Source organism: Trematomus bernacchii, unplaced genomic scaffold (assembly GCF_902827165.1).
Source record: "Trematomus bernacchii unplaced genomic scaffold, fTreBer1.1, whole genome shotgun sequence".
Lineage (NCBI taxonomy): Eukaryota > Metazoa > Chordata > Actinopteri > Perciformes > Nototheniidae > Trematomus > Trematomus bernacchii.
This window is the reverse complement of record NW_022987513.1, coordinates 5,900,186-5,928,088: the sequence shown is the minus strand read 5'-3', so window position 1 is coordinate 5,928,088 and position 27,903 is coordinate 5,900,186. Positions and strand designations below refer to the sequence as shown.

The 27,903-nt window shown below is 39.7% G+C and overlaps 2 protein-coding genes across 3 annotated transcripts; one reads left to right on the top strand and one right to left on the bottom strand.

Moving 5' to 3' along the window:
• Positions 1 to 335: 335 nt before the first annotated feature.
• On the top strand, positions 336 to 18,751 carry dhrs11a (dehydrogenase/reductase (SDR family) member 11a). The gene is made up of 7 exons (XM_034113804.1): positions 336 to 696; positions 13,786 to 13,995; positions 15,540 to 15,634; positions 15,947 to 16,076; positions 16,973 to 17,065; positions 17,151 to 17,216; positions 17,311 to 18,751. The coding sequence occupies exons 1-7, from the start codon at positions 565 to 567 to the stop codon at positions 17,350 to 17,352; spliced, it is 768 nt and encodes a 255-aa protein (XP_033969695.1). The 5' UTR covers positions 336 to 564; the 3' UTR covers positions 17,353 to 18,751.
• Positions 17,838 to 27,034, bottom strand: si:ch211-283g2.1 (sodium- and chloride-dependent GABA transporter ine). Of its 2 annotated transcripts, none has more exons than XM_034113802.1 (13): positions 26,872 to 27,034; positions 25,518 to 25,652; positions 25,220 to 25,439; positions 23,699 to 23,831; positions 23,487 to 23,621; positions 22,616 to 22,719; positions 22,391 to 22,515; positions 21,418 to 21,530; positions 21,184 to 21,324; positions 21,001 to 21,100; positions 20,323 to 20,423; positions 20,051 to 20,218; positions 17,838 to 19,549 (listed from the first exon to the last, which is right to left on the bottom strand). In XM_034113802.1, exons 1-13 carry the CDS (start codon positions 26,996 to 26,998, stop codon positions 19,397 to 19,399), a joined length of 1,755 nt encoding a protein of 584 aa, XP_033969693.1. In that variant the 5' UTR covers positions 26,999 to 27,034; the 3' UTR covers positions 17,838 to 19,396. The 2 variants fall into 2 exon arrangements, with proteins under 2 accessions (XP_033969693.1, XP_033969694.1); XM_034113803.1 differs by having other exon boundaries at positions 25,232 to 25,439.
• Between the last annotated feature and the right edge of the window lie 869 nt (positions 27,035 to 27,903).

Genomic DNA, 27,903 nt, shown 5'->3' with positions numbered 1-27,903 from the left:
CGCTGGGCTTTCGCCTGGGACACACCCATTGGAGTCCTATCTGGAGTGCTACATCTGTAATTTGAATGCAGTACACTTACTTGTAAAAGAGTACTAGTTTTTTTGTGCTAAAATCAAGTTCGGAATTATTCTCCCACCTCTGAATGCAAATTATCTTACTTTTGTTGTTTTGGAATATTCCCGACCAAACACTCGAAGGTATCATGCGAGTTATTTCAGTGTTTCCCCAGCAGGCGGCGGTAGATCACCACACACAACCCCCCCCCCCCCAGCCTCCGGGCTGAAAATTAAAGTGGGAGGTGAAGTGAACCAAACATTTACTCACGCCACTGCTCTTCATATTTCATCCAGAGGAGCGCATGGATCCGGGCTCAGGCACACTGCCCGCCGCTGTCCTGGATGCTGCACAGACAGGAGAGACAGGAGGCTCGAACTGCTGCATCCTCACTTTGAAGATATCGCACATAACAGTAATATCTGCGACGTTGACAGTGTGAACCAAGCAGCCAGAGGAGCAGCACAGGAGCTGTTGTTTCGCGTACAGTACCGGTGTAGACAGAGGAGATGGAGCGGTGGAAAGGCAGAGTGGCCCTGGTGACCGGAGCCTCGGTGGGCATCGGAGCGGCGGTGGCCCGGGCACTGGTCCAGCAAGGCATGAGGGTGGTCGGCTGTGCCAGGAATGTCGACAAAATAGAGGTAAGCATTTCATTTAATATCATTTAAAGCCGCCGGCGAATGGTCTATGCTACTCATGAAACAAGCTAGCAACAACAAACTAGCTAACTAACATTAACTGTTCACTAACATTAGCTTACAACTTCAGCTAGAAACCATTAGCCCTAAAGGTAAAGCACTATGGACGTGTTCTGACGTTAGGCAAGGCAGGCGTTAAAAATAACATGTCAGGTATTATGTTGCGTTAATGATAGACATGTAACGTTAACAAATTCCTTTCAAGATAAAGTACCCTATTAATCCTAACAGAATTACAAGGATAGCATATTTGAATGAATCACAAAACAACTATGGACTCTTTAAACGATCCCATCATATAAATCAGCTAAATCCCCATAGCTTTTTGTTATCGATTTCCCATATGAATATTACAGAGATATTAATGTACCCCGAATTTTAACTAAACAATGTGAAGGCAAATGTGATGCTCCTTAACTTGCTTATCTCCCACCACATTACAATGCAACGTTAACACTCTCCATTATTAACCCTTGCTGAATAGAATCCCTGGCTTTTGGTTGACCTTCTCCAGAAAGGTCAGAGGTCAGCAGGGATTCAGTATGATACTTCAGCTAGGGAGATACCTGATAACCACTGACCATTCTGTGGGACAGTAGCTGGTGGCTCACCCTGTCATCCTGCATCCACTGCCAGTGTGACAGTAACAAACTGTTAGTTCAGGAAGAATCAAATTACCTCACTGCAGTTTCCAAAGAGATGTCAGTGGAAGCCCATGGGTCTTCTGGAGGCTCAGGGTGTCCCCAGTGTTGTGGGACACTGTCATTAAAATGTTGACTAGTGCACTTAAGAATGTCTTTCCGGATTATAGTTTTCAGGGTCTAAACTGACTGCCTACCAAAAAAAAGTTCCGTTAAAAAAGACCCATGCCATATAAATAACAGTGTTATATGTACTCCATTCTAGGGCTAAACCATGTATTTATCATTTGTCAAAATACCATTCTGAAGAATAAATTGTGGTGATGCAGAAATGCCCTGGCCTGCAAATTGTATGCTATAGATCCAACAGAAAATAATCATGCAAAAATGATAAAATAATTTCCTTCAATTGCATGAATCATCTCACATTTTCAATACCAGTAAAAGTAACTGCAAATTAGTTAGTTTTTTTCCAAATCATTCAGCCCTACTTTGTACAGAAACATTCATTTCTGATGTGATTTGAAACAAAGGTTATTATATGAACCATATAACACTTAAATGTTGAGGTCAATGCTCAAATAGCTGCATAATACAGAACTTAAATCTCTCCCAGTATGATCAGTCAACACCCATTACAATTCCTGCTCTCATTGCAACAATGAAAGTAATTGGCGCCAGTGTTTAATATCTTTCAACTGCTTGTGAATTTTTCAAACGCATATTGAACCAGTTAATTTATAGCTGTAATTAAAAAAATATCACCTGAAAGGCAGATCCTCCTCCAGGGCAGGTGTCTGGGCCCCATCCCTCTTACTCTTGCCTAACTATAAGCCATAAGGCACTGCACCTTGCTTATCTTTCAGACAATAATTAAGCTTTAGTCCACACATGTCCAAGCCTACAGCACTGTGGTGGCCACCTTTTAGACAGCTAATGTATTTCCTTAAAGCATAAAACTGTAGCTTGACAGGCCTGTGGTTGTTGAATGTTAAAATGTTGTACTGTATTTTCATCTCACACAACATGTTTAACTACTTTAAATAATACATCACAGGCTATATTTTATGGTAGCAGTCATAAATTCCAATATTTTCTCACATCGAATGTAAAGATGACGCTATACAGTAGTGTGGCTGTTATACCCGTTTATGCTGTTGCTCTGTTTACAGTTTGAAGTAACATAGTTGGCAAAAGGAGCAACATCAGTTTCAGGAACTCTGATGGTGTTGTGTAAGCACGAATTACAAGCAGGCGAGTAACTCATTTCCAAGTTTCTCTTTCTAGTGTATTTAAGGAAAAAATTCTCATGATTCATTTAGATCTTGTTTTTTTTATCATGCACGAATGTTCACTACCTTGACACACACACACACCCATGCCCATACATGCATACAGTAATTGTAAATTGTGCAATAGATCGCCTCACTCCATTCATGCTCAGGTCACATGGCCTCTACTGTCAATAGTTAACTGCAGCAGCTTGCTTCAGCCCCTGTCTGCGACTTGTGCAAGACTGAAACAAGGTCACACCGTTTCACATCTTCATAGTACCTTTTTACATGATACAAACATCTGGCAGCATTGGTAACCATTCCTTATTATAGACTTACCAAAGCTTAGATTCATACATATTTGGCCACATTAGGGAATGATATCAGTGACAGGTTTCTATGTCTCCCATTCTGTGAAACATTTCATCACTTGTAGTTGTACAAGACCTCAGAGAGCTGTCTGTGTGAGTAGAGGGACAAAGCTCGTATTGTACTCTCTGCAATGTAAACTGGGTTCTTGCTGTAGCTGTGCCAAACCTGGCATGCTGCTAGTGGGGTGATGCAAGTGTCCATCACGAAGCGATTGTTCTTGACCTCTCTTTGGTGTTTATTTCTTAACTTTCACTGTCAATATTGTCCAACAGCAATTGTAACACCCAAAGAAGACTCGATAAAATGATAATGAAAGGGATATATTTATAGATTTGAGTTTTTTCTGTTCAAACGAATCACGTAGAAAGTGTAGAGTTGTGGCTGGCTGCAGTATTGTTTTGTTGTCTGTGAGACTATAGAGTTGGCAGGGGGGGGGGGCTAAAGGGAGAAGTGTGGTCACCATGGGCTCTGTACAGGAATGGAGAGGACGGGGACGCGGCCAAGTAGCAGCAGCACAGCTTCTCATTAGCTCTTGTGAAACCGTTAAAGAGTGGAAGTGGAAGAAGCTTTTATTTCGCTGGAAGATAAATTCTCTTCACACAATGTATTCTCAATGGTTATATAAAGGTTTAGAAGTGGCCTCTGAACATAGGACAGTGCTTTATAAAACTGTGCCATTGAGAGCCGTGTGTATGCACATTTTCTTTACAAGAAACAGGCAATGCAGAATTTGAATTTAGTGGTAAAACCAGAGTCAGAAATGCTTAATTTCTTCCACGGTTGGAAGTTGTATATTATAAATATTACAATATACAGTATACACAGTAGTCTTTGGCGCTAATACTATTGGCAAAAAGCAGATGATTAAAAAGTACAGTGTAATACAGTAACAATGCCAAGTGGTGCTCTCCAAAGTGCTGTGAGTAATGCAGTTAAGTCATTAATGCAGAGTATTGCACAGTTGAATAATTGCTTAAGTTATGTAGGCAAATATCATCCATCACCGGCAAACAGAGGAAGAGAATAATATAACTATATGGATGCAGGTTTTATTAATTCTGCCATATAATTTGGATCTTATATTCTGTTTATCTGACTCTGTAAAAGAGGACATCTAGTTACTGGCTGATTATGTTTTTTTTATCTCGGAGCAGAACGCCCACATAGCCCATATGTTGGGTTTATTATATCTGCTTACCTGGCACAAGGTGATGCAGGAGTAAATACACCGTTATGGGAATATAACTCCAGTTGATGATTGCCACAACCTATTAAATGTTCCCTCATTTAAAACACAAATATAAGATTTAAGACTTCTCTTCATTTGTTTTCTTTTACCAAATTTGGTAGAGAAGTGACATAATGCTGTTATGAATTTAGATACAAGGGATTTAATATGTGTTCTTTTCACTTGAGTTCACAAATGACACTTGTTGTGTTATTGAAATGTATAAAAGCATTTTCTGTGTTAATCTTCCATAAGCTGGTCTGATACGTTTCATTTAGCATATAGACCTTAGAAGATATCTGTAAATTGCTTGCTCTTTTATGTTTTTCCATTTTATGCAGGTCAGGGCTGGTGTACAGATTAGTGTTAGTGCTGCTCTGGGGGGGGGGGGGGGGAAGAAGAGGGGGGAAGAGGCCGAGGTGGGGATGGGGTTGGGTTTGTCACATAATCAATCCAATTCAATGGTTGCCTATGCACTCAATGATTCCTGGAATGTACGGTTTGAGTCCAACAGTATTCAGGCTGGAAATAAAATCCTGATTCCTCATTGTTCACTGGAGATCAATAAAATGGTTACCTCCAGTCTCTGCATGGCTTTTTTCTGAACGATCCAATGCATTAATTTGAAATCTATTCAGTACAGGACAGATTACTTTTTTGTCCATGTTGCAAGTTGTCATATTTGATTCAGCTCAGGCTTAATGCAGAAGGGCCATCTGCTCCTTTGTCATAAATACATATATTTGTATTTTAAGACAATTGTTAACTGCTAAAGGGAAACTGACATGCTTTTGAGGCAACTTACAATAGAGGCATCCATCAACATTCAAAGCTTTAGCTACTTCATTTTTAGATGAGATACATTTAGAAAACATAAATTGTGGGGTTTTCAGATGTATTGTTGGCATAACAGTTTGCAAAGTGTTCTGCTTAAATTATGTCCAAAAAAGATTATTAATTATGGATAAGAAAACTCAAACCCGGAGTGATACATGTAGACAGATTTTTTTTTTTTTTTTTTTTTTTTTTTTTTTTCAAATCTTGACAGTCGATGCAAATGTCTTTTTGAGACAGTAACATTTGAATACATTGATTATATTCAGTTTCAGTTTTGTACCTTTTTTTATTTTTACTGGCTTATATCAAACAGTCATTGGTTGCCTGTTACTGCAGCCTCTCCACTTTTTGTTTTGGCTTGCCTAAGCATCTTTTATGTAAGCGAGTGAATTCTAAATTAAAACTTGAAGCCCTTGGCACGGCAGGGGAGCCCGGAGGTTAATTTAGGACCTTGGCTGACCAACTTTGATTTGGTGCCCAATTCGGAGGAAGGTAAAAGGTGCTCAGTCATGCTTCAAACGCTGAGGTGACACAATAAAAGGCAATCAGTTTCTCTCTGTCTGCAAATCTGACACTGTCTCACCCTTATCTGTCGGTTGTGTCTGAAGGGCCAGGGCTGTTTCACAGTGAATAGATTTCACTCCAAAAAGGATTTGAAGTGGGTCAGGTCAGACAACTTTACTCTGTTTGTCTCACTGCCTCTCCTTTAATCTGCGCCCTGTTTTGACATTTTGGAGATAAATAAAGAGTTAGCTAGTTCTAAAAATCCTATTTAGCCTCAAATACAGAACAAACAGTCCTCTCTTTATGTTTTAACATCGTGATCCTTGCTGTACTTCTTGCCATCGACTTAAGGAGAAATGACAGCACTGCTGTCTTCACCTCTCCAGTTGCGGTTTTATTTCCTCTGTCAATTTTCTCCTGAGCTCATCAAGTTACCTCGCAGCTTTTTTCAGCTCAGCTTCTGTCTTACCCATGCAGAAAAGCTTTTTCCTGACTGTACGGTTTCCACTTGAGCTGTAAGCTGACAAAGACTTATACCTAACTAATAATCCATCATGTTTCCAAGGATCCTGCCCCCAAGAGAAGAGACCTTCTCACCAACGCAACACATGACAGCATGTATGGATCTGTCCAAAGCAGTAGGCTCAATTGTTTTCAGGGTATGGATTTCTCGCGGATATTTGAAACAGATTTCTGATGAAATGCTAATAGAGAATCCATTTTTTTTTATTGAGTGTGCAAAGAAAACTGACCTCAGTACGATTCAACCTTTCAACAAGGCCATTCAAAGTGCTTTACATAATAAAAAGCATCAACGTCATTAAGACAAAGTAAAAGAACATAACAAAATGACATTTAAAATGCATTAAGGAGCCTAAAGAATACCACAGTAAAACATGTTAAAATAAAATATAATAGTGTGACAGTGCAGTCTAAGAAACACATATTAAAAGGCAGCCACAAACTGAAGTCTACAGCCTACTTTGCATCCAGTTTTATGGACGTTAATTTCAATTATCCGATTAGTTAACAAAGTAGCAAAAGGTCAGAAATGTATTCCAAATGCTTTCTAAACAGTAGTATTTGAAAACAGTTAGCCAGTGGAGTAATATGATCCACTTTCTTGGTGACCAGCCAATCGTGCTTTCTGCAACGTAAAATCCAAGTTTTTAACAATGGAGTCTGGTGGCGTGAAAAAGAGCGTTAGCGATTCAGTTCCTTGTTGGCAAGGGCTGCTTGAGGATGCAGTTAAGAGGTGAGAATATTATAAAAATATCGAACTTGTAAACTGATATTGATTTGTCTTTTTTAGGTGGCTAAAATAAGTTTTACTGTTGGCCCCATCTACCTAGCAGCACATTGCTTTTACACTGACCATAGACAAGTACCTCAAACAACCCCATTTTCAAACAATCTGAACCCTCCCTTTTAAATGTCTTCTCATCGCTTATGTCAGGATTGTTTTAAATGACTTCTACAGATAAACGTGATTGGTCTGGACAGCTCAGTGACCCCACAGAGCCATTCAGCCGGCACCCCCACCCACCGTCCTCTCTGAGCTTATCATCTTTCAAGGTGTAAGGTTTTACTGGCAGTGATGTTCCCTCCGCGGGCCTCCTGATAGGTGGGGCGCTTCCTGTCCCGTCCTGTTGAAGACTTTCTGGAAACGTCTTCTCTGCGTTTACAGTCTATAGTGAGGTTGTCTGTGTGTTCGCCAATATGTAAGGGGGGAGGGCTTCACGTAAATGCTAAGTGCAACTGCAGAAGCAGGCCAGCACTTGTTATTGAACGTATATTTGTTGCAGAGTGCGAAAGAGAGCACTCTGAGAAAGAATGCAAATTGGGTTGTTTTTGCTTCAACAGCGTCCAAATGGGATTTGTTGCTGGGAGTTTTTGGAAACATTTTATGGCTATTCTAAGCTCAAATGCTGAATAGACAAAGCTCCGACTGGCCCAGTTTGAAAGGTTTTTCTTTTTGAAGCTTCTGATCAACGCTGTCTCCATGAGACTCTCCTATGTCTCTTTTTGTTGTCTGCTCTGGGCTCAAAAACGTAGCATGCATAATGATGTGGCTCAAAGCTAGCGTCAGGGCTGCCCCCAGACCTGCGGCGAGAGCGAAGTTGTTCCAGCGGCTGGCATCAGGTGCAGGAATAACTCATCACATGAGAGAAAGCCGTGACGCATGCTGGTTCACAACAGTGAGGGTTCACCCCTTTGCATGTTTCAAATACAAACAAGACAACTGGAGAGTCATTTTTTATCATATGATGCCCATGTGAATGTGTAACAAAAGGCTGCTCTCTAGTTCATCTAGTATTGAATGTTGGTTATGCCATCCTCGCTCTGTTCTCTGTGTTTTTAGAAATAAACATGTGCTGCTGCCTCTTTCTGATTTGTATCACGTGGGAAATCAAATGCCACCACACTGGTTCCACCAGTCTGTTACACAACACAAGGCTGCCTGCTGTGTCTTCAGTCTATCGAGGTTATGAAAGCTGTTTCATTTGCAGAACTCAGTACCCAACATTGTTTCTCAATTACTCATCTACAGGCACAGGCTTTTAGGTTTATGGCTTAGGGCTTGATCGGAACTCCAGAGAGGTCTGTCAATCAGTGTCGTTTCGAACAAAGAGCATTATCTCTTTGTCTTATTCGGACTGTTTAGAAGTTGTTGTAAAAAACGCCCTGTCCAACCTTTAGACCTTTTTTTGTTTTTTCAGTTTGTGAAAAGGAGATAATGCACATCCATCCATTCTTCCCTGCCGCAATGCTATTATACAGCCTACTTTCACCTTTGACCCCACACTCTCTGTGAAGTCTAATTTTTTTTTCCACAATAGTAGTTCAGCTAATGAATGATAGGGTTTAGAGCAGGGTTGTCAAACTCAAGGCCCGGGGGCCAAATCCGGCCCATGACTTCATTTAATGCGGCCCCACAAGAGCTCTGAAAGAATACGTTTATTATACGGTTACATGATGATTTACAGAAGCACGTTGCCCATAAACTACATGTCCCACAATGCATCTCAAATATGATTTTTTTTCCTCCAGAATTTGACTTTTTTGCAGAATTTGACTTTTCTTTCTTCAAAATTTCACTTTTTTTTTTACATTTTCACTTTTTTCCAGAATCTAGCTTTTAAAAAAAACATTTTTTTGTGACATTCTCACTGAAGAGACTTCCAATGATTTGCCCTAGACTTCTGCTTTCAGACGTAGTTAATTAAGAAGTTATTACCCTATCCGATAATGATCCAATGCAGAGGCAATAATGTCATTTAATACATACGTTTATATTAAATATTTACATATGTATTTTCATATAGTCTTAAAGTTACAACCGGCCCTTTGAGTGCAACCAAAATGCTGATGTGGCCCGTGATGAAATTGAGTAAAGTGTCAGTACTGGGTGTGTTCCTCAGAGAACAAAAATAAATCAATAAAAGAAGAATATGTTTTTGGCTCTCTGGTTCATGGCTTTCTTCATTTTACATTTCAATGAGAATAAAATCATCCAATAAGTCTTATATGAATGAATGTATTTGTTGGATTTTTCCTCACTTGCAGGACCCATCATGTGCTGCGATTCTGCTCCTTCTTATAGAGTAAAACATAAATACATCTGAATGCATTTTGATCAGCTTTAGGTTTAGCTTTCTCACCCTTCTTCTGTTTCACGTTCTGCTGCCAACCCTCCCTCTGCTCCTCCCTCCTGCTGCACACTTTTTGTTATCACTGGTCAACAGTCTCAGTAATGAGGATGACAATTCTTTGTGACAGGCAAAATGGTTTTGTGTGTCACAGGTACTTAAAAAATGGAACGGGAAGGAATTAAGAGGGGTGCGTTTTCTTTGGCCTAATTATGGCTGCATTACATCTTTTGAGATCTTTTTGACCACCTGCCGGTCTTTTCAGAGTATTAGAGAAGGCAAAATGGCCTATAACACAATCCATATTTTGTCTGTGAGTCAACCTGAGACAAATCTAATTCCTCAGCTCTCTCTGCTCATGCCTGCTGCCTGGTGCTATTGATCTGGCTCACCACTTAGAGCTTGTCTGCCTTTAGCGGTTTGCCATCTTTATTTTTATCTCTTTCCTCTCCTCTCCCAGCGACTTGTTTTGCTGGTCCATTTACACCAGTTCCACGTGAGTGGGTGAATGATTGATGAACGTGGTGTGGGACAATGATGCCCCATGCATTGTAGTGCTTATATAACAGCCCCCTGCAGGGTTTACTGGCTGTGAATGTGACCATGTAGGCATGTAAACATGTGTCTGAGAGCGTTGCGTGGGTGTTTGTACACCCATTACTGTAACATGTGACAGCTTTATGACCTGTTGTAACATCATTTGTCTGTTTTTTTTATCTTTCCGTGTTGCTCTTATCACGATTGTCTGGGTTATAGCAAACACATTTTATTTGATGAATGGAGCTCAGTGTGTTCAGTCTTTCATAACCATCCAAGAACAAAACGATATGAATGTAACAAGCGGCATGTAAAACCTTTTGAATTGTCGTCCACAGAAGAGCAAAGAGGAAAGAAAAACGACACAATGTAACTCAGAATTAGAATTCTTCATTGAGACAATTTTATTACATAATGTCATGATTTGTTTACATTTTTGTTGATTTGATTCTGATGGTGCATTTGATAGATTTGGGTCAATTGGGTGTGTCTTTCCTGTGCACCTAGTACACATTGCCCTCAATTATCTTCAGGTTTGTTTTGTGGGTTTCTTAGGCTCATTTAGCAGCACTATTGTGAGGGATTTTTGTATCCCTGTCTTTAAAAAGTGTGACACTAAACACGCTTGAATCAACATTAGGAATGATTCAGTGTTTTTGTGATTTTGCGCAACTGTAGTTTCAAAGTGCATTTCTCTTACACACCGCTGTGGTTAATAGGGTGGTGCAGGAATGAGTCCTAAACCTGTAAATGAGTAAGCATTTTAGCACTTCCCGATATTAGGTCTGTGTCCTGCCCCCAGGTTAGAGAAGCTGGAGGACATCAGAGGGAAAACCAGAAAATAAATCTAATAAATATGATCCAGTTGCCTGAAATTAACTTAGTGCTGTTAATCCTCACGCTCTTCTCCAAGGATATTGTGAAACCTGCCCACCAAAGTTAAATAGCGAACAGAAAGTGACTGACAGAGGCTCCATTCTTCCTATAGCAAGTTAGTGTGGTATCAACATTACATTTTAAGGTTAAATAGTTCCATAATGATGCTTTAGGTTGCCATATGCCTACAGCATAAGCAGTACATGCAAGAACAAGTAGTGCCCCTGTGCAAGTCTGAGACTGTTGCAGAAGTGTTTTAAGAAGTTAGGTTTTAGTGATGCATTTGTTGAGGAAGTATTAAGAATACAACTGGAGAAATAAGAATCGGAGAAAGGGTGTTTTGATATAGTTTTGCTGATGTTATCTGCAGCCCACATTCACCTAAATGTATCAAGAATTTCAAGGTAAGAAAGGGCGAGTCAATGCTCATTCAGGGGAAGTATTTATTCTAACCTGCAAATATTCAGTTTCATTATGCTGAAGGAAAGGTCTGTACAACGTCTGTGCCAACTATGTTGCTGTTGCATGTTCTGGCCTGGTTGCTTATCTGTGGGGTAGCATACTGTGGGCGTGGGCAGAACCCGCCCTCACACTGGCCATAGCAGTACAGCTGGTGCCAGAACACACACACACACACACACTCTCACACACACACTCACACACAGAAGCACAGCCTGAGACTTCCTGTTGTTGGACTAAGATCACAGCCTGGTGGCTCTGCTGCTCCCACTTAAACCTCAGTAACACGACACAATCTCCCCCCCTAACTAATGACTGGCATGGCTTCCGTTTCATGTTAACCTCCTTTCTGATTAAAGAAGAGCCTCTCCACCAGTCTGTCTGTCTTCCTGCCGGAGAGCCTGTCCCTTCAGGGATTCAGGCGAGTGTGAAGTACAGATATCTGGTCTAAAGGCAGCTCACATACTGAACTCTAAAGGCATCTCTGCAGCTGAGCAGACCAGTGAACACAGCTTCACATTTCAGATAATAGACTAAAGGGCATGGTTCACCTTTCTACAACACGGGCTAGAGATTTGTACTCATGACAGATGAAACAAGTGTTTCAGCATTTTGACAGCTTTATTCGGGTAATGCCTTCTCTCTGGATAATCCCAGTTAAACGGCTTAAAGAGAGAGCTGGGAAATCTGCACGCTGCTAAGTGTGAGATAGGATGCATTCGCTATATTACGGTTTTGTTAAAAAAAAAAAAAGCCAAAATCATCCCTTAATCCAATATCACCGTGATTATAAAGCAGCAGGCTTTACATATACTAAGTTTTCTTTAGGAGCGGATGAAGTGCTTGTGTCCAGGTGTCAGACATTTAACAGATTATCCCACATGATTACCTTTCATCACCTGTAGTGTCACATGCTACTTTTTGATGCTTTCTTCCAACATTTTCTGGCTGCGAGGTGTCCCTACGTTTCAGATGCCTTCTCTTGGATTAGTTGCACCACAAAAAAAAGTGCTGAACATTATAAGCTGCAGTTTGATTACTCACTATTTTAACAACATGCTTCGTCTTGCCAATAAAGCAAGTGAAAGAATGTTTGATGTGTTTTGGGCCTTAGATAATCTCGTCAAGATGGATATCTTCAATTGTCATGTAAAGATTATGATTATGCATGTATGCCAAGTAATATACTTTTGTGATGGAAATTTCCAACGTTACTGACAAAGCATATGAGGGGTGAACTTTATCAACATGACATTTATATTTAGCTAGCTCAGGAATTTCGTTGTTTATATCCATGGTCACACGCTCAATATTTCCTATGGCTGCTTTGATGATCTGTCATCATTTCCCAGTGCTTTGATGGCTAAATCTGTAGACAAGCCCTTAATTATTGTTGATATTGTCAGCAATTCCCAACTATAGTGGTACCAGGGGGAAGATAATACATTTAATTAAATTAGCTTAACCCACCAACTCAACTAAAAGAATGTAGTAAGAGATAAACAGTTGAAATGGTCAACTCAAAGTAAAGAATAAACAGATTAAATTGTTAGCTCATAGGTACCAGTTAAATTGTAATGTCCAGCTTCTGTCACGAGCAATATAAGTACTTATGCTCATTTCAAATGTTATTGATTGGACAAAAGACGCTAGGGAAGGCAAATTATTTTAGAGTTTTCTTTATATCCAGACCAAAGATCAGTCAAATGCTCTCTGGTATCTGTTGCTGTAACAAGGCTGTCCAATGATTTAATTTGGCCCCCCCCAGTGAAATGAATGGATGGCCTACCTGACAGTGTATCTACCTTACAGCCTACCTGCAGTGAGGAAGTTTGATAGCGATGACAACATAGTGACGCTCTTGTTTCCCCAACACTCTCTCGCAGGCTTGTCCTCCAGCACTAGTCAGGCATTGTGCTTAGAAGAGATTCTGGGCATTTGTTTTTGAGGGAGGCCCAGAGGGATGGGCTTTTTTTTTTCTTTTAAGGATTCTTTCAAAAATCTTTTTCTGGAACAGAAGCTTTGGGCATGTTGTTAAAAATGAAGAGGGGGAATCTTTCAGTATGGCCCCATGTTTGACTTTAGTTCTTTTGGCTGCACAGACGCTCACACAGTGTTTCAGTTCTTGTGCATCCTCTCTGTCTACCAGCAGCCCCGCCCTGTTCACCTCCTGTCTGACTGGCACCCGAAAGGAGACATCAGGTGACGGGTGCAGCTGTGCCTGGCAGGGGGGGGTGTGTGTCAGTTTGTATCAAACCGACTGTGGTGCTCGGCCAGCTGACCTGGTTGGAGTGCTGCCTGCTCCGCTGCAGCAGGAACAGGACAGCTGTATCCAGAAGCAAGAAAAGGCATCCCATCATGCTTCTTCTCCAGGGTCATATTCTAATATTGCTAGCTAAAGTGCATTTTTAAATAGCTTGAAGGTAAAACAACACATACTGGTTTTGGCTACACTGATGCTGTCAGGTTACTTCTTGCCCTCCACTGATGTGGCGTTGGTTTGATGAGTGCCTGTCCTCCATGCAGAGTGGGTAGGGTGTTTATAATGGCAGGTTAATCATTTCCAGCCCTTACTTAACAGTTGTTCAGTCCAGATAATCAATTGTTTATTATCCTCTAACAAATTCCATTGTGTCTGATTTGTGTTTTTATAGAAGCTGGCAGCAGAATGTCAGAGCGCAGGCTACAGTGGCACGCTGATCCCTTACAAGTGTGACCTGTCCAACGAGGAGGAGATCCTGTCCATGTTTTCAGCGATCAAGACGCTACACAAGGGCGTGGACGTGTGCATCAATAATGCCGGACTGGCCCACAACGAGCCGCTTCTCAGCGGAAAGACGGAGGGCTGGAGGAACATGATCGACGTGGGTTGAGACACAAACACAAATATAAATGCTTTAGGCTGAAAATAAAAAAGCGAGAGAGAAACATATTCATTTAAAGTGGGGATGGTTAGTTATCCTCTTCCTCTGATGTAGTATTGATTTTATGGTTGCACTACTCAAACAGTAAAGCAGAAGTAAGAGCTGAAATGGTTGCTCAGTCTGAGTGGAAGTGTTTGTATAGCTTGTATGAAGAATAAGAGTTAAAGCAGAAATGTGTGCACACAGACCCCCCCCCCCCCTCACAGAGGCTGCTTCATCGGCTCTGTAGAGAGGCCCACTAATGAAAGCCAGCACTATTTCTCTTGTTTGGACCTTTACATTCTGATTCATTGAGCTCTTGACCACTGCGGACCCCCTGCTCCAAAGTCCCCGCCTACAGAGTCCCGCATTTGTAACGCTCGTCCATCTGTTGTCATGGCAGCCTGAATGGATGTGTACAGCAGTGTATTTTTAGCCTGTGTTTAATCTGTACGCTGACCTTGTTTGGTCACTTCCCCCCCTATCTTGCCACCACGTTGGCTTTAACCTGCCCGTCTATCAGCGTCATTACGGGAGCAGCTTAGAGGACACAAGCTGGACAGGAAGAGCAGCTTCAGTCTCACACAGTGACCCAGAGAGCACCAGCTCAACTCATGCACTGTCATCATCACATAACACTTTTTATATTGAAGAATCACATTTAAGGGGACAGTTCACCCTAAAATAAACAAACATATTTTGCCACTTGCCTGTAAAGCTTGTTATCAGCATTGGTTGGTAACGTGTGAGATGTTATATGATATCGCCCCATAGAGACGTTTTCTGTGTCCAGACAATGGATTTGCTCAAATGCAACTATGGTACTCTGCTTTTGTAAAACTTATCGGGAGTCCTTCCATAGATCATGTTACTCAATATACACAGACTTTGTTGTGAGCAGTTCTTTGCAGAAACTATTTTAATTCTTTCTAGAACTGCCAACTGAGTGTATCAACTAATGTATGATAGGATTGCGACAACTTAAGAAGTAAACAGTAATGGTGTCCTCCTCAGCTGAGCGCTCATGCTAGTTAGCTTAGGTGAGCTCAGGAGAGCGTCTTGTCCATAAGAGGACGATTGCTTCCTCCCCATGTGCGATGATACGGTGTGGCAGTAGTTTGGTAGAAAGAAAATAGTTCCTGAATGTATCTCAAAGCAATCTGTGGATTATCTTGAGTAACCGGGTCATCATTTCTGGAACGAGACATTGCTGCTAAGTTTTTTGGATGTATTTGTTTAGCTTTAAGCTGAGTGTCTACTTCTATAATGTCGGAGAAAAGCCAAACTTCTAGGGGCCGACAGCTCACACAAAAACCAACAATCTAGATGTATTGATAGCTCTACAGGTAATTATAATATACATTTTAGATTTTGGAAGTGTCCTTTTTAAGATCTGTAAATGATATCAACTTACTAATGTTTTCTCTTTTACACAGCATGTCTTTGGCAGTGAAAGGAACATGCATTGAATTAATGAAATGTTTTTGTCTTCCCCTCCCCTTCAGGTGAATGTCTTAGCTCTGTCTATCTGCACCCGTGAGGCTTACAAATCAATGAAGGAGAGGAATGTGGACGATGGCCACATCATCAATATTAACAGGTTAGCCATAAATCACCTTTAAATCTAAGAACAAATGTTAAAGGTAATCTGAAAAAACCTCAGTAAATGTGTGAATGGCTGGTATCAGGTAAAGCCCATTGATAGCCTGGACCTGGAACAATGTGAAGGACTGTTGGACTCATGAATCAATCAATCAATTTCACAAATCATTCATTATAATGCTGTTGTGGAATTATTTAGATCTATTCATTGATTTAACTTTCTATTTTTAGGAACTGTGATGGGCCTGCAAAGCCCTTTGATACTCTGTACTTTATATGATACTAACCTACCTTCTCCTCCCTGTTACAGTATGGGTGGGCATCGGGTGGTGGCGAGTGCCGATGAGCATTTCTACTGTGCCACTAAATACGCTGTGACTGCTTTGACCGAGGGCATACGGCAAGAGCTCCGAGAAGCAAACACCCACATCAGGGCCACAGTGAGTTACATGTTATCAGAGTGCAGGTTCCTACTGTAGCATAATGCTCCTATAAGCGATCACATACATAAGTGTACATGCAGTGAGCTATGGAAGCTCTGAGAGGCTAGAGAGGGAAAACATTTGTTTTGCCAGGGGAAAATAGTTTGCCAGTTAGCTTTTTGTTTTATCCGTGGAATTGTGGGAAAATAAAAAAGGTTTGGCAGGGACATCCTTTGTTCAGTTTTTCTTTGTTTCTTTTGGCCACAAGAGGCTGGAGTACATCATCATCCCATGTTTTAAAAAAGCAGGTAATGAATTTTAATCAACCCTGCTCTACTGTAACGCTTTCATCGCCTGGTGTACTTAAGACTATTGTGGCCGAAATGAGTGGATTACAAAAGCTATTCTGACAACTTTTTCATCCATTTTCAAAGAGGAAAAACGTAACAACATAGAGAATTATTCCAGCAAACCTTTTTGTTTTAAGGATGGGGGGGAAAATAAATTTAGATATACAGCCCTGGAAACAACTCCACATTTTTCTTAAATCTCATCTCAACATGTATGGCAGCCATTCCATTCCAGTGTCTGTTGAATTCAGAGAGTAGTCAGTAGTTTATAAGATCAAATACATTTATTTTGATTTTACTCAAACACATACCTATAAATAGTCAAACCAGAGAAACGGATAATGCTGCAGTGGGCTCTTAATTTGTTCCAGAGCCGTACTAACCTGTTTTTTTTGTTATAAACGCATGAGAGAACAACCATTTTGATCAGACTTATGGATCACTAGAATTTCGTTTTATTCCCACACTTGTCATGTCATTCGGCTTGATAACTTACTGTTATAAAAGTGTGTTTTCATCGAAGCAGTAAGCACTAAATTCCTCTTGCATTTGCCTCCCCTGCAGTGTATATCTCCTGGAATAGTGGAGACTGAGTTTGCCTTCCGGCATCACAACAGCGATCCAGAGAAAGCAGCTGCAGTGTATGAGAGTATGAAAGTAAGAGTCACAAGATGCATTTCACAAAGTGAGAAAAACAAAGTTCATTTTCCTCAATAATCCTTTCTTTTTCTCCACTGTTCAGTGTTTGAAAGCAGAAGACATAGCCAGTGCAGTCACATTTGTCCTCGGTGCCCCTCCTCATGTCCAGGTAATCTCTCCTTCTCTATCTTTTTTCATTAAATGCATCAGCGTCGAATGCTTTTTAGTTCCTGTATTGATCTCCTTGTCATTTGTGCCCCCAGATTGGAGATGTGCAGATGAGGCCAGTGGATCAGGTGTTATAGCATTGACACGGGAGCAGACAGACGGCAGCCATGGTGACTCCTTAGCGACCTCTGCTGGGCGAGGGTGGGTAGGATGGGGGGGATTAACAAATCTACTACAGCTGTGTTGGATCTGCAGGGATGTGGTGGATGAGGGCCGGAGCCTTAAGGAGGCTGTGCAAGGTAATGAAGGGGCGTGGACTTTGTTAAAACCACTACAAAAATACTACTGAATGCAGCAACCTGGTATTTGGGAATCGTTGAGCCCGGTCCTGAGCTGAGCCGACTCCAAACTACAGTAGGAACAAAATATATTAAAAAAGGAGGGAGTCGCTGCTGCTGTGCTCATCTGCACGGCCGTCACTTCAGAGGGAAGAGTATGCCATTGATTGCACATGTTTTTTGGGTTTATTTTGTAGGTCATATGACATATCTTTTTTGAAATAAAATGGAAAGAGTAATTGCTGTTTATAAGAATGACATTTTCTTTTGTTTAATTTTTTTTATAAATATTTTAACTTTTGATCTTAGGTAGATGTGGTCTCATACTCACTAACCGTAGACGATACTATGTCTGACTCACTATTACTAACCTTAAACAGTCCATCTCGACACCTTCACCTACAGTATGATCTCACAAACTCATTCAGTTTAGAGCTATCCAGGGTTCAACCACTTTTAAGGTATTGGGGGAAGTATACAGTAAGTGCCCTTGTCTGTTAAAGTTCTATTTTTCTTTAAGTTGGGCTGTATAAGGTACTTATCCATAGTCGGTGAATTGTTGAGCCACTTATAAAACATCTGAGTTTAAGTGTACGTTAAATTTAGAACAATTTATCACTTTACATTCGTACATTTTCTTGGAAAAAAGGACTTGGGTGGTTCGCAAACATTTTTGGAAAAGTCACACAATTAAACAAATAAACTTGAACCTTTTATGTTCTAAGACTTAACATGTATTATTGTCAATGGAGTCTGGTGGCTTTTAAAAAAAAGCACACTTCAGTTCCACTTAAACTGATGTAGACTTTATAGGTGGCTAAATACGCGTTGCTGATTCCTCCAATCACAGCAGTACATTGCTTAGCTTCTGTGCTGGTACTCCTGTCTGCTTTTCCAAACTGGGGGGCGTGCCAACTTCCATCAACTGTAGTTAATACACTTAATATAAAATAGTACCTTACACAACGCCACTTTAAACACTCTGAACTATCCCTTTAAGCACATGGGTTTCTACTATCCACCTTTTTGCATAATTAGTCGTTCTGCACTTTGGATTCATTTACCAGGAATTACAAGAAGGAAACACTGGGAACTTATATAGGGGAAGAAACTAACTCTGTGTACATGTATACCCTAGAAATGTACCTTTCAGTGGAAATGTCTCCTTAATTGAATGAATAAAAACATTTGCCCGGAAGTAAATGATGGTCTGAGATATGTTCGTTGTAGAAATAAGACACAAGCTGTGGACTTTGTGGGTTTTTATGACACCGTACATGACATGGCAGAATTGCATGACCCTGTTAACTACCAGTGTGTATTCTTTTATCAGCAGTTCCCTGTAGCATTTGACCTAATAAATGAGTCAGCCACAATGAATTGGTACACAGTGGTTAAGGTTCAGCTGTACGGACTGTGAATGTCAAAAAGTGGCATTACTTTGACATTCTTTTGGCTAAAATGTAATAAAAAGTGCAGCATTTCATAATATCAACACTCATTCTTGCATTAACCTACATGGCCAAAAGATGGCACCCTTAGTAAAGTAAAGAGAAGGCAAGGAAATATCCTCATTAGCACTCCTTGGAGCTGAGGTGTTGGCCGGATATAAACATGTACACAACAAAAACGGATTATAATCGCTGTTCAACCAAATTTGAAACAAACATTTGATCAACAGGTTTCCAAAAATACTCATTTCAATATATCTGCATGTGCAGCAACAACATTTCATAATCATGTGATTTAGATTTACCAGCAGTTTGATGAAGATTTAACACTAATACAAAAATATTTGTGATTAATTTGAGCTCCTTAGAGCGTTGTGCAAAGCAGCGAGGTATCACAGGTTTGTCTGCAGTGGAGGTTTTTCAGTTAGATGGATGTCTGAGCTGATGACAGCTAAGCCTGTGTTTGCATCTCTTCCTCCCCTCTCGTAGTAAGCCATATTTGACTTTCCATCCAGCGTGCCTGGTGTGATGGACAGCTTCAGTTTCTGTAGAAGATATGGACAAATAATGTTAACAAATGGCTTGGTTTAATATAAACATAACAGTGGAGGAAGAAGTACTCAGACGAGAAAAGTCCTAAATCCGAAACGTTATCCAAAAGTTACTTAAGAGAAAGTACAAAAGTATCATCAGCAAAATGCCCTTAAAGTATCACAAGTAAAAATATCAAATTTCACAGTGTAATATAAACTACTATTAACTGAGAATTATTATAAACTTATGTATTTCAGTTTCATAGGTAAGATAAATTCTTTCCAATTTGAGATACTTTGTGTACCACTGAGTATATAAGTTGTAATAGAGTGACGTATAATATTTCCTTTTGAGATGTATTGAAGTACAATTATAAAGTTGCATATGGGAATACACGAGTGCTAGTATCTCAAAATGGTCGGTTCGTAAATGCACTTACTTATATTCCACTTCTACTCATAGGTATATCTGCGATGTGTTTGGTGGTATAAAAAAATTAAAATGTGTGTCACCTGGATGAAGGAGCCAGGCAGCACCCACAGTGTGTGCACAGCACCCAGAGGAATCCAGATGATGGAGCCCATGGCGATGAGCCAGCCGACCCCCTGAGCCCAGGGGGGGAACACGTAGTCCTCATAGCGCGCTGGTTTGAACTGGATGATGGAGAAAACCAGGATAACCTGCAGGAAAAGAACGCTTAGTTATAAGACTTTTTACATAGATCTCATTATTGCTTTTAGGTAATATTCATTAAAAAAAAAATGTTTAAATGGTGTTGACTTACACCAACTAGCACGGGAGCAACTATCAGCCAACACACTCTGAAGAACACGTTTGCTCTTTTTCCAGTCATCTCCTCCAGGTTGTCTGAAAGTCGAGTCACCCCTGTGCATGGAAGGCTAACTCAGTAAACAGCAATGCATGTTGACAGACTTGACAGCATTTGGCAATGAGAAATAGAGGTAAATATAAGCAGTGTTAGAAAGTAACGAAGTACAATAAATCAAGTATGGTACGTAAGATAATTTTAACTTTCAGGATTGTGCTTTTTTCTTTACTACATTTGTCTGATAGCTTTAGATACTTTTTTCCATTATTATAGAATCTTATCTCAGAAGTTGATGCCCTGCTGTAGATTAAACTACCAACAAGAGTTAACATTAGCACCATCCTACACATCTACAGCAACCAAAATGCTAAATGAACGTTAATGCAGCAGTAATATTAATGTAAAACATGGAACACGGACTACTTTAACTACATTCAGCAGACAGTACTTAAATGTGTTATCTTAATACACTTTGAATCCAGTTGGAGTATTTTCACAGTCTGGTAATTTATTTAAGTAAAGTATCTTCTTCGTTCACTACTGATATAGGTCACATAAATATATATTTATAATAGTACTCTCATGTGACGTAGATTATCTGGTCTTTGAACACAACTGAACATATGAGCTCACCATAACACCAACAGATGGCTATGACCTCAAAGAATGCAAGAAACATGATGGACACAATAGCAGTGTAATGATCCATGAGCTGGAACACATAGATGCCCACCTGAAATGAGAGACACGCTCTTTAAAACTGCAGGTAAGTTGAAATCGTGACTTAAAACTACTTTGGTTAAAGTTCACCCTTACCTGCAAGACACAAGGAATCCCCAGAATAGCCGCTGCGCCACAGACAGCAAGAACAAATAACTCCTTCCGCTTGAAAAACCTTATCAGTTTGTGATAAAATTCATCCATGAGGCTGGTCACCATCACTTCAACCATCGCAAACTGGCAACAAAAATATCAGTCACAATATATCTCTGAATTGCTGCAAATAATTCAATGTTTATCTCCCACTGTAATGTTTTCCCCATCGTCTACCTCACTGTCCAGTCCAAGGCAGAGCAGCATGAAGAAGAACATCACAGCCCAGAGCTGAGATACTGGCATGTTGGAAAAGGCTTGTGGGTAAACAACAAAAACCAGTCCTGGACCTGGATACACCAACACAGGGAAAAATTACACTAAATCATAAAACAATGTGATTGAAAGTGCAACATATGAATCATTTATGATGATCTGATTATTTCTTGCACAACTCAGTGTCACTTGACCACAAATACAAAGGTTTAAAATCAAGCATATATTTGGAATTTTAACTGACTTGTGTATGTATTTAAAATAAAAAAAAGCCTAAACTTGTGACCCTTAAACTTGACAGGTTATTCGGACTAACATAAATACTTTCATCAATTTACAGTACAACTTATTGACTTAAAGTTTATGCATTAATGTTATGCAACATCAATACATGCACTTTAAAATACAGTCAAAAGAGCTTATAATGTAACACACTATTTGTCTTTTTAAATTTAACAATTATTTCACAATGCATAAACTGTAAATTCTCCTTATATATCACTTTTCCTTTTCTTGTTTTTTGATTAACAGTTTGTTTATTGTTTGTGAAACAGCAATAAAGCATGACAAGCTGATCATTAATTTCAGTTGTTCTTTGTCCATTCATCAAGCCTTTAATTAGCTATATGAATCATATGTCATCCAATTGTATTTCTGCTTATTAACTTTCTCATAAAAAATGATACGAAACAATATACCATGAAGCATTGCTTTGCAAGGATACTGATTAATAACCCTTCAAACACTCACAAATGCAAATGTGTATTTACCTTCTATCTTTCTTTCCTTTGATTAAAATCATGTATACGATTAATTGTCAAACTCATATTACTATAGAAGAAGAGATGGCACTCTGAACCAAAATGAAAATCAAATCAATCTCCTGAAGCTGAAGAAATGAGTTACATTTATTAAAACATTTTTGTTTTCTTACCATCCACAGCCAGATCGCTGATAGGGATGCCCTGAAGATGAGACATGTATCCGAAAGCAGAGAAAATGACAAAACCTGCCAGGAGGCTGGTGAGGGAGTTGATGATGGCTATAGTCAGGGTGTCCCTGTGGGGAGAGAAGATGTTTTAATATCACATTTAGACTGCCAAGTGATCATTATTGTCAATGCTGAAGGAAGGGGTCAATTTGTATGTTGGTTTATTACTTTAGAACGTTGTTGTTGAAGGAGTTGTAGCTGGACATGGCCAAAAGGGAGCCGAAACCAATCCCGATGGAGTTGAAGATCTGTGCTGCAGCGTTCACCCACACCTGCAACACAGAGAGATGAGCATCCAACCCACTGATCACTGCCAGTACAAATGATCCATACCCACAGTTGGATTATGTGACATTTCAGAGGCCTGAATTTTCAGGGCCCCTCCTGGTATTAACCTACAGGATGTCACTCTAAGAGACACATAGCTACCGACTAGTAAGAGACTAAAAACAAAGAAATAAACCAATGACAAAGACATTGAAATTTGAATAAAATTGGGCAGTACAACATGTCAACAAAGAGGCACAAAAAGAACCACAAAGAGACACAAACTCACCACAAATAAATATAAGTTGACTTTACAGAGACACAAAAAGACTACAGAGAACAAAACAATATTAAGAGATTTAAAAAACTGCTAAGTGGCGCAGAGAGACCACAAAGAGACACACAATGACTAGAAAAAGAGGCATCACGAACACAAAGCATCATACAAAATGACCACAAAGAGGAAAACAACTATTACATAGAGACACAAAACAACTACAAACACTCACAAAATGAGTTGAAAATTACACATTAAAACTTCAAAGGTAGATTACCTTGAAACACAAAATGTCAACTACAATTGCAGAGACACAAAAACACAACAGTGTAAAATATTGTAATGTCTGTGTGTCTTGCTCCTATTGGGCCTTTTGCTTGATTGTGTCCAGGTGCACATTATCAACGCTTATTCAAATACTAGTAGCACCTCCTGTTTCAGACAGAATAGGTGATTATTTGAATGTCCTCTTCTGCTCTGTTTCTTCTTTCTTACCTCTACTGACAGGAGCATGTTCCAGTCCGGCACAATGAAGAAGGTTATTCCATCCAATGCTCCAGGAAGCTGCACATTATTTATCAGCAGTGCAATCAGGATAATATACGGGAACAGAGCCGTAAAGTACACCACCTGCAAACAGAGACAAACAATGGTTGTCCTGCACCGTCTGTTTGTTTGTTCTTAAATCCATCTCTCTTTTCACTCACTTTCCCTGTTGATTTGACCCCCTTAAAGATGCAGAAGTATATGATGATCCAAGCCAGAAGGAGAATGAGGAAAAGCTCCCACCTAATCAGTCCTGCTTCATCTACTCCACCAGTCTGCTGCAGCATCTTGTATCTTCAGAGAAGTCAAATGAAATAAAAGAAGTAGAAATTAGTATTGTATATTATATTCTACGTTATTCCTTGCATTATACCACACATTACCAAGTCATTTCTGGAGCAATTTCAATCAAATGGACAATGGGCAGGGAAGCCTTAGCGTATGGTGTCCCACAGGGTTCCATTCTGGGGATTTTCATGTTTCTGATCCAGACTGGTTTCTGTTTCATAATCACCTGATCATTGGTCATTTTATCAGCCAAATACTTTGTCCCCATTCTACCATAGTATCTACCATAATATCCAACCTTATATTTGGTGCCCAGTAACTTCTCTACAGCAGGTGGATGCAAATGGTTTTGTGATTAGATTGTTTATGATTAGTTATTTAAGGGTCGGACGTGTCGATCAGTCGGTCAAATTGTTATTTGCATCGATTAAAACGTGGTACCATAAATATGGTTATCAGGTAACATTTTCAGATTTGAAGGCTATACAATCTCATAACATCTCAATCTGTTGACCTTTATGCTTAAACTCACAAAGAAATTATGTAAGGCATATCTCATCCCATGTTCATACTCACAATGTGGTACACTTTTAAATTAAAGGTTGCCAAAACTGATTTTGGAAACTTTATACAGTATATCCAACAAAGTTTTGTTTTCTTTAGAAAGAACATTACAACCAAATGGAGCCGCTAGCATTTGGTATGGTCTCTCAGTTGGGACATTTGGCATATCAATTCAGTTTTTCGATCAAGAGTAACTGATGTGCTTTTTTAACAAGAGCTGCCCCAACCTCTCTTAACTTTGACAGAATAATAATTTGCCAAGCAACCACTGTGCAGTTGTGACGTTTCTTGGCTCACATGTCGCTCATAATATTTAAACCAAAACTGACATGCCGTTGCCACGTGTCCCCTAACTGTAGTTTAAAAAAGTTAACCAATATGTGAGGTTTAGCCCCACTGTCTAAACTGCCACGTATCCTAAATGAAAAAGGTGGCTGTGTTGTGATGTGTGGGATGTGTGTTTTTTTTTATATATATAATGATATTGGAAAACTAATCCCAAATACATCCACAGCACGTCAAAATAAAACATAAAAAACAGGATATGTTTTTATCTTAAACGAAGATAATCTATCATAAACATCAACATTTAGGTTGCCTAATGAGGTTCAAGGTTAAGAATTACACACTTCCTTAAGGTAATCTTTTTGGCAAACTCTTATCACACTTCAACTGTTATTCCTCGTATTACTCAAATTCATTTCATTTGGATAGATATAATCAACAAAGTTAGTGTTGTGTGATCACCCAGCCTTGTGTCAAACTACAGGGATTTTGTAATCTTGCTGTGATATAATGATTCTGAGCACCAGCGCTGGTTTTTCCCACACAGTGAAGCATACTTGAAGAACTCCTGGCTGGCTGTGGAGGAGTAGCTGCTGTTGGTGACATCATGACTGGTGCAGTTCTGTGTGTTCCAGGTGTTGTTGCAGTTCTGCCAGGGCAGTGGTGACTGGAAGGAGCTGAAGAGATAATACAGGGCCCAGGTGATGACCAGGTTGTAGTAGGTACACATGATGAAGGAGATGGCCACTGATGCTATGCCCACTCCTAAGGACAGAACAAAATAATGTCAGCTTTTATTTTTATTTTATTTGGCTGGAAAAATGCTTTAATGGTGCAGAGTACCTTTTAACAGTGGGCAGACATTAGCCAGAGCATGGACAGGCCCTCTCCTCGTGTACTGACCCACAATCAGCTCCATGTAGAGCAGAGGGACCCCCAACACCACCAGCATGAGCAGGTATGGCACCAGAAAGGCACCTGCCAGGAAGATATATCAAGTTAACTTTCACACACTGTCCCAGTTTTATGGCAGCAACTAATATTTAACTTTTATGAAAGTCATCATTCATTGCAGTTTTTTAATCCTTTCGTCTTGTGTAGTGTTTTTGTAAATCAATGTCCCTTCCAACTGACTGCACATGGATCATTTCAGATTACAGTGGGGTGTTTTGTATTCAACTAGATTAGATGATGTCTTTTTAAATACTGTACTTGGCCATAGAGGCAGCACAAATAAGGTTGAATACATAAAAACGAACATAACACAATAAAAAAACAAAAACAAAGAACAAATCAAAGACTTATAAGACTTAAAAAGACCTGTTTCAACAGTCAAAACATAGGCCACGTGTGCTTGGTTTAAAATAATTCAGAATCCTTTTAAATTAGTACAATGAGAAAAGATATAGCAACTGATTCCAAGTGGAGGGAGCTGCATATTTTAACACCTTTTTCCCAGTTCAGGACAGACTTCTGGGACAGTTACTAGGAATGAGTCCTGGGAGCAGAGACAACATACCCATACTTTTTACTATTTACTTGAATAGGATGTAGTTCCATAATTAAGAGGGAAGCCCATGGACAACAACAGTCCATGGGTGGTTCACAGATAATTGAACATATCCGATCATAAACGGAGCATTGGAAGACCTATGAGATTTGTATTAAATCTCAGAGTAAATATCAGTGTACAAGGGTGGAAGTCTACTTTTTGAATGAAGAAAAACACAATAAGTTTCTGAATGTAAGGCTTAAATTAAAGAGAATCATTAATTATACATCATCTCCTCTGCGATTCAAACTAATCTTAAATCACATATGGTGAATTGCACACTAGTAAAGCTATGGGTAGCTCACAAAGAGCCTGATTTGTAAACATGCAGATATATCAAGGTGTCATCAGCATATTAGTGGTAATTTGCCTTGGGAATATATATGATCATGACTGTTGTATGGGCTTGTAACTCATATTCCTACATGAAATACACACTGAGATAAGTTCAGAACAATTTGAACAATATTCAACAAAATCAGCATCAAGACAAATGATTAAAAAACGCTCTAACTAAACAGTTTGTTAACTAAGAGAACAACCTTTGACACCCAGTTCTCAATATATATGTAAAACACTGTGTTAGTAGAGAGGGTCTGGTTTCACAACTCAGTTTGAAGATGAAAGGTCAGGCTTGTGTCTTACCTCCTCCACTCCTGTAGCAGAGATATGGGAACCTCCACACGTTGCCCAGACCCACAGCACAGCCGATGCCGGCCAGGGTGAACTCGATCTGCCTGCTCCATGTCGGTCTGATGGGCTGCTGCTCCATGTCTGCTGCCTGTGTCACCTCTGTCGATCATCTGGGCCCAAGCTCCATGAAAATGTTGTCTGTGTTTTAAGTGACTCAGAGTGATATAACCTTCCTTTTTATTATCCATAATGATTAGCTTAGCAGAAATCATGCAGCAGCTCCAAGGCTCACAGAGAGGGTAGTGTATGTCTTACTTAAGAGGTGTCATAAACTCATCAGATGTGTGTGGGAATAATTATTGACACTTATATTTTGAAAGTTGATTGTTTACATTCTTTACACCTATTTGGTAGCAAGACATGTCTGTATACTATTTACTCTTTCGAAGAACAAATACATATTTTTTAATAGAGTGAACTCTCCAAGCTGGATAGGAAAAGGCAACCTTTTTTAGACAAAACTTAACTACTGAATCACATAAAAAGATATCCTTTCATTTTGTAATGTACTGTATATTATTACATTGTATTGATTCCACAAGCTCTGCCTCTGGAACACCAAAGTATTTACATCAATGGGAAATCTGAAGCTCCCCAATAAAGACAAAATGTTATTTATGACTAGAAGCTATGTTACACATAACACACACTGTATACGCAACAAGTGTTCTGTAACCCAAACCTCGGCAGGGGTCATCAATGTCAAACAAATCACATGCCTTTAGCTATTACCTTTAAGATAAGCTGAGATATGGCTGAGGGCTCTTTAAATAAGTAACACACAAAAAGCAGCAGCTTTCAAATTAGCTTTCATGAAATCAGCCTATTGGCTCTGCAATGAGGTCCACATTACAGTTGGCTATTTATTGGTTTCCTGTATCCCATATCACTAATAATGAGGGATCAATTATTCATTGTGCATGTGGACATTTGAGAGAAAACTAAACATCTCTTTTTGCATTTGGCAAATTGGGGAAATAAAAA

Coding starts and splice junctions, on each gene's coding strand:
- dhrs11a (XM_034113804.1), top strand. CDS start 565: ATGGAGCGGTGGAAAGGCAGAGTGGCCCTGGTGACCGGAGCCTCGGTG. Junction 15,635..15,946: donor CACATCATCAATATTAACAG/GTTAGCCATAAA, acceptor TCCCTGTTACAG/TATGGGTGGGCATCGGGTGG. Junction 17,217..17,310: donor GTGCCCCTCCTCATGTCCAG/GTAATCTCTCCT, acceptor TTGTGCCCCCAG/ATTGGAGATGTGCAGATGAG.
- si:ch211-283g2.1 (XM_034113802.1), bottom strand. CDS start 26,998: ATGGAGCAGCAGCCCATCAGACCGACATGGAGCAGGCAGATCGAGTTC. Junction 23,832..25,219: donor TTCTTCAAGTATGCTTCACT/GTGTGGGAAAAA, acceptor ACTTCTCTGAAG/ATACAAGATGCTGCAGCAGA. Junction 22,516..22,615: donor TTCAACAACAACGTTCTAAA/GTAATAAACCAA, acceptor CTCTCCCCACAG/GGACACCCTGACTATAGCCA.